Source organism: Frankliniella occidentalis, unplaced genomic scaffold (genome assembly GCF_000697945.3).
Source record: "Frankliniella occidentalis isolate FOCC.00 unplaced genomic scaffold, Focc_3.1 Scaffold5, whole genome shotgun sequence".
NCBI classification, from domain to species: domain Eukaryota; kingdom Metazoa; phylum Arthropoda; class Insecta; order Thysanoptera; family Thripidae; genus Frankliniella; species Frankliniella occidentalis.
In genome coordinates this window covers 123,842-131,692 of record NW_026267135.1, presented here as the reverse complement: position 1 = coordinate 131,692, position 7,851 = coordinate 123,842, and the positions used below count along the sequence as shown (strand labels likewise).

Below are 7,851 nucleotides of genomic sequence, written 5' to 3'. Positions count from 1 at the left end.
CCCCCCCTGTCGTCTCTAGAGAGCCGCCTGAAAGGTAGGCAATTTGCGCCACAAAACCCCTGTATGTAGGCAACCGACAGTGCATCGCCCCCCTGTCAGCCGGACCTTAATCCGCGCCTGGGCCCCTTACCCTACAAATGCTGTATTTCGTATGTAACGTAGATACAAATTCCCTCCTTCACCTCCCGCAACAAGGTACTGAACTGCGAGAAAGCGATTTTAGTCGCGTCTCGGGTCTTACCCTGCATCGCAGGACCAGCACAGCACAGATGAGCACACATTAATGCCGCGATTAGAACTTCACGCCGCTCAGGACGCCCACTTTCCGCCGCCCCGGCCCGCCCCGGCCGCCTCAGAGATGTAGGCCTGTACGTGTCAAGCTGACCCCGGGCCGCCATCAGGTAGGGTGCGCGGCCCAGGCTGCAGGTAGGCTGAGCCACCGCTGGAAATAGCCCAGGCTGACTGTGGCACCGCCTGGCGGCCGCCCACCGAAGAGGAATCCGGCACCGCTTTCGCCTCCAGCGCAGGTAGGCTCGTAGCGCCACCGTATCTCTCCACCGTGCGGGGAAGGAGCTGAGCCACTGCAGGCCGGCGTGTCCCGGCGGCAGCGCGGGCAGATCGAAGAGTAGTTTGGGGAGCAATTTGTCATTAGCCGTTACGGCTAGCCGCCTCAGCCGCGGCATGGCGGCGTGCACGACGCGGACGTGGGCCTCGCTGGGGAAGCGCACACTCAGCCGCTCCAAAGTAGGCGCGGTTCACACCAGCATCTGGAGGCTCCAGGCTGAGTTCATGCACCACAGCCCGACCAGCCGGGACACCTGCGGTAGAACAGAGTCACTCTCAGGGCGGCCGGTAACGTGCTGCACTGTCTGCAGTTTATCGGGCCGCTTCCCTCTTCCCTCAGCCTCGTGCGTGCCGTGAGGCTCGAGGTCCGGCGCACACTCACCCCTAGCGCGTCCCGCAAGGCGGCGGCCATCTGCTGCCCCTCGTTGTAGAAGCAGACCTCACTAACATCCACCTCCCGCGCGCGTCGGTCCTGCAGAACAACACTGGGTGTAGTGCAGAGAGGCATACAAGAGGTCGCACAACATTATGTGCGGACGGTATAGTTGAGCCGTGCGCATCGCTTGGATGCATGGATTGCATATTGCTGGAGGTTCAGAAGTAGGGTATTCCAACGGAGCGCTGGCCGGAACCAAGAAGATCAAAAACGGATACAGAAAGCGGTGGTGGGGGCTGGCGCGCGGAGGGCGGGGAGGCTCCCCTTCGCTCGCCGCTTCTCCGCGCGCCCGCCCCCACCACCGCTCTCTGAATCCGTTTTTGTTCTTCTTAGTTCCGGCCAGCGCTCCATTGAAATACCTTATTAGCATCATGACACAACATTAGCACGTATGTATGGAATGGAATAAAAATACGAAATGCAAGCAAAACACCGTGACGTTCACGTACCTCCATTGCGAAATTCAGCAATGAGTAAGTGAACTTTATGTAATTCCAGAGAAACATTTCCTGTCTAGCAATACGAGGAATACGATGCGGGCATGTTTGTTAGGATTGTTTGGATTTTGGAGGAGGGATAGGGGGGGGGGGAGGACTTCAACCATAGCATACGCTTCATTCACGCGAGATTTCTTATTGTGTGATGGTTGGAGTTGTCTGCTAGCAAACCGGTCCGAACTGGGTGACAAATGTTGCAAGCGTGGGGCAAGTGCCTTTTAAAAACTGTTTTGTGGGCATTCTCTAGCAATGTCAACTTTTACTTCTTGTAACAACTATCCAAACACATGTCATTTAACCCCTTCTGAAGCACGTTATAGAAGCTGCAGCTGGCAATAGACCTTTTCGCCCACAACGTGGCAACGCCGCAAGTAGAATCTTATTCTTGAGATAAACCGTATTTTGAGTGTTTGTCAACCAAATTACTCGTCACCACTGGATTCCTTGGAAAATTTACTAGAGACAAGTGTTTTTGCTTTTTGAAAATTTGCCTAAATTATAATTTCACTAGGGAGATTTGCGTTGTTGCCAGGTTGTGGGCGAAAAGGTCTATGCCAACTTTTACTCATGGTTACAATTATCCAAACATATACAAAAATAATGACTGTTTATTTATCTATGACAGGTATTGTAAACAACAAGTATACACTGTAAAGGGAAAGGTATAAGAAGAAAATTATGTGAGAACTAAAATCGGCATTCTTTATTTAAAATCACATGAACAAATACAATATTTCATATGTTTAACATTGCAATAAATTTTTATCACACTTCTTTCATAATATGAAACCATCTTCACCTACATTAGGTATTAGATAAGACGTTAACAATTCTTGCTAACCATAAACGGACCCGTAGTTAAGAAAATTTTCTATTTTATAGTTTTGAGCAATATTTTTTGAATATAGAAGTTTGCGCCGCGTCATAGCGCCCTCTCACTCTCAGCGTCGTGCTGACTGCTGCTGCTGTTGTCAACAACAGTTGCTGTTGCTGTCGGAGCGCACCCACGCTCAGCGTCGTGCTGACTGCTGCTGCTGTTGTCGGCGCGCACCGATCCGCTCAACATCGTTCCGGAGCTCCCCTTGTTCGCCTCTAGGTCGGGACGCTGAATAGTAAGTATGGCGTGCTCAATAGAAGGGAAAATCATTCGGAGACGGCCGGTTAGAAGGGAAAATTTATTCGGGGAAATTTATTGGAAAACGGGCAGCTAACAGCCACTTATCGGAAAGTTCAACGCAATATTTATAGTTAAATAGAAGGGAAAATTCATTGGAGGACGGGCAGCCACAATCTTCCTACATTCTGTTGGTACCACTGTTAACCCGCTACTGCTCCCCTCTGAACTGCCCATTGTTGTTGGCAACCGAGCCCGCCGTCCGCCCGAGTGCCTCACCGGTACGTAGCCTCGCACGTGACAGCACTCGGCCCCCTTTCTGGGTAGGACCACGCTAAGCAGAAGGCATTTTAGGAGAAGTGTGAAAACTGTGATCTAAGCAACGGTAGGGAAAGAAAGCCTGATATTATGAATCAGGCGTAGTCTTAGATGCAATAGCAATGATTTAAAAACCCCAAGCGCAGTGATCAACGTCAGGACTAGCCGTAAACATAAGTTATTTCGCCGTCTTAAAAGTGCATCTGAAGGTTAGCGGCGACGCATATTTATTTAATTTTGAGGAAAACCAGACTCGAGCGCCAACATATAAATACTGTTCAGGATTCTACTGAACTAGCCGAAGTTCAAGCACTTAGAAGGCTGTAGTGCGGCTCCTGAATATGAAATCATGAACTGTGTTATTTCCTAAGTAGCGCACCGCGCGGCAAGAACAATACTGGTGTAATGTTCTTGCCGCGCGGTGCGTGTCAGTAATGTAATTAAGTTTGAATTTAGCTACGTTGCTGTCTCATTAAAACACATGAACATGGTTGGTGTTCCTGGTTTGTGAATTGTTTCCGGTTGCGTTTAGGTAGTGTGGTTGCGCAGTTGCACTGGTGACTGGTGCAAGTGTTGATGAGGATTGCTGTCAACTTGCTCTTACTGTGTACTTACAGGTATAGTGATATGAGTAAGTTCACATTATTAGACTTATGTTATTGTTGAAACTTTTTAGGTTTGATCATTATAATCAATGGATCATATTCAAGCTATTTTATTGCATTATCTGCATCTGATGTATGCAGTTTCAATAGTTATTGCAGCTTAAAGGAGGGGTTGCGGGGGTCCTTGCTATGGCATTTGCTTCATGTTGTTATATATTATCATAATTTGCAATGCTATAGGGGACCTTTCAATTATCTCCAGCCTGGCAATATTCGTCTTTTCTTTTCAATACATTGCAGCAGAAGGTAGTTAATGTTTTTTTATGTTGTGTAACTGCGTTAGTGTTATTCCTCCTTCCGTTTCATGTTTCAGCGATAAATTTCGCCATGGCAAGTTCATCGTTTGCCACAAACAGTTTCTGAAATGTGGTCCTCTGTGGGTGCATATGTGAATCCACATTGGAGAGAATCCATTGCAGTGCACGGTGTGCCACAGTATGTTCTTCAGTGGTTCGAAACTGCAATTTGCAATTTGCAGTGTTATAGAGGATCTTTTAATTATCTCCAGGCTGGCAATGTTCGTTTTTTGTTTTGAATACAATGCCGCAGAAGGTAGTTAATGTTTTTTTATGTTGTGTAAGTAGTTTTTATGTGAAAACATCCTATGCTATTATGTCGTTTATAAAATCTCTGTGTGTTACTGTTAAAAAAAGTGTTTGTGTTTGTTCAGTTTAATGAAGTACAATTCCAGAATTAATTTTAATCATTTAATGCAATCATGATTAATAAGTATGGAAACTGAACATAGGAAGGTTGTGTGATGGCTATGTTCTAATGTGCATCTTATTACATTTTTTAATTAATCTAATTATTAAAGTAGCTTAACAATATAGCAACATTATACTTATCAGTTGATATTATTTTTATGTTGTTTGAAACCAACTGTTTATACAAGACATTGTAGCATGTACCATGAATGTAGCTTGATGAATATTATTTTTTGAATGTGTTTCCAGTTTGAATTCCCTATTTGTTGAACAGAGCGAAGAGTGATGACTGCTGCAGAGTGGGTGGTGTTAAAGGTGTATGCTTGTTCCTTGCTTCATATTTATCCAGTCGAAATTTTGATGTGGGTGTCTTGTAAATGTTAACTGCAGATAAATTTATCATTCTTCCTGTTTTCACTCCTTTTGTGAAGGGTATAGCAACAGCTACTCTGCAGATCGGTAAATCAAACTTTGAAATTACATACATCCCCATGAGATCTCTGAAGAGGCTTGTATTCTGTAATTCATTGCTTATTTTGAGATCATAGTTCACCTGTATAACAAACAATATTTGTTGACAAACATTTTCAAATTAATTCGTGAAACTTGTGTTGACTTATTTAAAATAGTACTTACTTGAATAAATTGAATATTTGGTTTCAGATCATTTTCAAAGTGAATTGTTGTCACATTTATGTTTGTTGTCAGTAGCGAATTGGTAAGATGTATGTCAAACATTTCTAAACTTGATGTGCAGTGAATGAACACATCAATATCGTCGTATTGGTTTGTCAAATTTGCTAAGTAAGATGCATATCCCCCTGTTGAATGAAAAAAAATATTTACACGTAAATAGATTTGTATTTTGAGCGTATTTTTAGTTGATGTAAAAATGGACTTACCAGCAACATACAATTGATGAGATCCAGTACATCCTGTGCACTTCAGTCTCTCATAGAGTTTAATACTTCTTTTTAGTAATTTCTGATGTAGGTGCTTATTGGCAAAGTTTATTTCCGTGGTAATTGTCATCATAGGGGCGGTTTGGAGCAAAATCCATTAACTTTACTGCGAACTCTTCGGATGGTGCTGGATATAAACTATTGTATACCTTGGACATGTCTTCTTCATCTGTATTTATGTCTTGTTCTTTAACATTATTGTTTTCAATCATTTTATTTGAAAATCTGAAGATCTTTCACTTTCAAACGTAACAGAAGTTCAGAACAGTCTTGAGGGAATGTCTATCGTTGGTCCTTCCTGTTTATATTTTTGAAATTTAGGCGGCATTGGAATTATTGCACTCTAAGTGGCTTATGCATGATGTGGCAACATCGCAAATTTATGTGTTAGAAGCGCTGTAGATTTGCCTAGAAAATACATAAAATGTCTTTTTGGTTATTCTAGGGAATTTTTATCATTATTATTTTTGCCAAAAACTATAGTTATTGCGTTGTTTAATACACGGTGCAATGTTGCCGCATTGACCTTTGCCGGTGGGTCAGATCGTCTAGTGATTGCATTTTAAATGTCATGTTTAAATTTGTTTTATTAGAAATCTAATGGTTTAATGTGTAGAATTATGTTTTAATACTGATTTTTATATATTCGTTGAGGTGTGTTTCGAGTGGTTATTTTCAGCATACTGTTAAGTGCCAATAGTCGCATCATGTATCGGAATGCTTTCTTATCTGCCGTGTGTCCGTGTGTTTTGGTTTCGTTGCACGGAGTTATGTGTATACACTTGTTGTAATAAATTGTGTTTTGGTTGCTTTAAGTATATTTTACTAACAACTCTTTGGCAATGGCATATCATGCTGATAATGGCATTAGTTGTCATAGAGGTGTCTTTATCGTAATTGAAGGATGTGATAAAATTGGTAAAACAACTCAATGTCTTAAACTGGTTGAAAGTTTAAATGAACATGGTATACCATGTGAGTATATGAGTTTTCCAGGTAAGATGTGTTTTAATTTATTTCTTATTGTTTTATGTATATGTGTATGTATGTATGTATCTATATGTATGTGCGTTTCATTGCCTTTTTAACAGACCGACATACTGAAGTGGGAAAAATAATTGACAAGTATTTAAAGAGAGAGATTGAGGTGGAGAACGAAGTCATACATCTGTTGTTTTCTGCTAATCGGTGGGAATTAAAGTAAGTTCTGAATTTTCTGAAATGTGTGTGTGGTGATGGTAGTGTTTATGAAGCTGTTTTAAGGATGTTTTTATTTATAGATGTGTAATGAAGAAGAAACTCCTGGATGGTGTGTCTATAGTTGCTGATAGATACAGTTATTCTGGACTTGCTTATTCGGCAGCGAAACCGGTATTTACTTTTTCAGTAAACCATTGCTACATGAATCTGTTGAGTGTTTATATCATTAATAGAATTTAAATTTATTTCAGAATATGGACTAGGAATGGTGTTGGAATACTGAAATTGGACTTCTTCAGCCAGACGTAGCAGTTTTTTTTTATGTGAATGGAACAGTTAGTTTATCAAGAGAGAAGTATGGACTGGAACGATATGAAGTACTCGATTTTCAAGAAAAGGTGAAGGCAAATTTTAAGAGAATTAAGTTTCTAAGATCAATGGTATGTTTCTTTTGTATGAAGTATTTTGCATGTTAAATTCTCTGTTATGTAACTGACTCTGGTTTTTATGCTCTGTTGATGATAGATCATAGGCGATAATGATGATATGAATGTCATTCATTATCGACTGTTTCGCATTGCCAAAGAAGTAATTGACATCGTTCAGAATGCACAATTGAATAGTTTTACTAATCCAGTATAATAAATAAGATGTAATCATTTACTTTTTTGTAAACAGAGTGTGTTGGGTTCAGGATGGAAACTGTGAATCATTCCTCTGTTTTATTTCATCTGAAATTATGTTTATACAGTGCTTCATTCTGTTACATTTTTATTTTACTATACTAATAAAACCCATACATGTGTATAAACTGTCACTATATTTGAATGGTTGAGGCATCAAAATGTAATGCTATTGATTGCTGAGAGTACATCATTATAAAGTAGTTCTGCGTCTTTTAATCCATCAACTACTGTTGTCTTACTGCTGTTTGAACCTAGTAGCCATTCATCCATTAGAGAATGTAAATCTGTAAAGTAAGATAGAGGTAAATTACGTTCTTCTGGTCTTCCTCTTTTTATAGCTCGTTGGAAAGCTATTTCAGGATCAACTCGTACGTAAATGAAATGAGATGAACGTTTGTCAGTGTCAATCATGGAGTCGTATACATTCAGTAAAATATCATATTGCTCCTTTTTCAAGGGGACACTATGGTGAAATTTGGAAGTCTGGGAGCCTATGTTTCTGAACATTTTCCTTTTTAATTTCTTAAAGCAATCACATAATAGGACCTTCTCTAGCTTTCCCAGAATTTTAGGAGCCACCCAAAGCTCTGAAAATCTTTAAATATGTTAAACCAGGCCTATCTTTAAAAAGTTCCATGCGCAAACTGGTTTGAATTATATTTCCAAATTTTATGTTAAAATGTTCTATTATACACTAATATT

At 40.8% G+C, this 7,851-nt stretch overlaps 2 protein-coding genes across 2 annotated transcripts; one reads left to right on the top strand and one right to left on the bottom strand.

Annotated features, from left to right (window-relative positions):
• The first annotated feature begins 6,105 nt into the window (after nt 1–6,105).
• On the top strand, nt 6,106–7,105 carry LOC113215678 (uncharacterized). The gene is made up of 5 exons (XM_052269891.1): nt 6,106–6,259; nt 6,355–6,463; nt 6,544–6,634; nt 6,727–6,903; nt 6,989–7,105. The coding sequence occupies exons 1-5, from the start codon at nt 6,106–6,108 to the stop codon at nt 7,103–7,105; spliced, it is 648 nt and encodes a 215-aa protein (XP_052125851.1).
• A 197-nt stretch (nt 7,106–7,302) lies between these two features.
• LOC127749894 (thymidine kinase 2, mitochondrial-like) lies at nt 7,303–7,656 on the bottom strand. Its single transcript, XM_052269885.1, has one exon. The coding sequence runs from the start codon at nt 7,654–7,656 to the stop codon at nt 7,303–7,305; it is 354 nt and encodes a 117-aa protein (XP_052125845.1).
• Nucleotides 7,657–7,851: the final 195 nt, after the last annotated feature.

Coding starts and splice junctions, on each gene's coding strand:
- LOC113215678 (XM_052269891.1), top strand. CDS start 6,106: ATGGCATATCATGCTGATAATGGCATTAGTTGTCATAGAGGTGTCTTT. Junction 6,260..6,354: donor TGAGTATATGAGTTTTCCAG/GTAAGATGTGTT, acceptor CCTTTTTAACAG/ACCGACATACTGAAGTGGGA. Junction 6,904..6,988: donor TTAAGTTTCTAAGATCAATG/GTATGTTTCTTT, acceptor TGTTGATGATAG/ATCATAGGCGATAATGATGA.
- LOC127749894 (XM_052269885.1), bottom strand. CDS start 7,656: ATGTTCAGAAACATAGGCTCCCAGACTTCCAAATTTCACCATAGTGTC.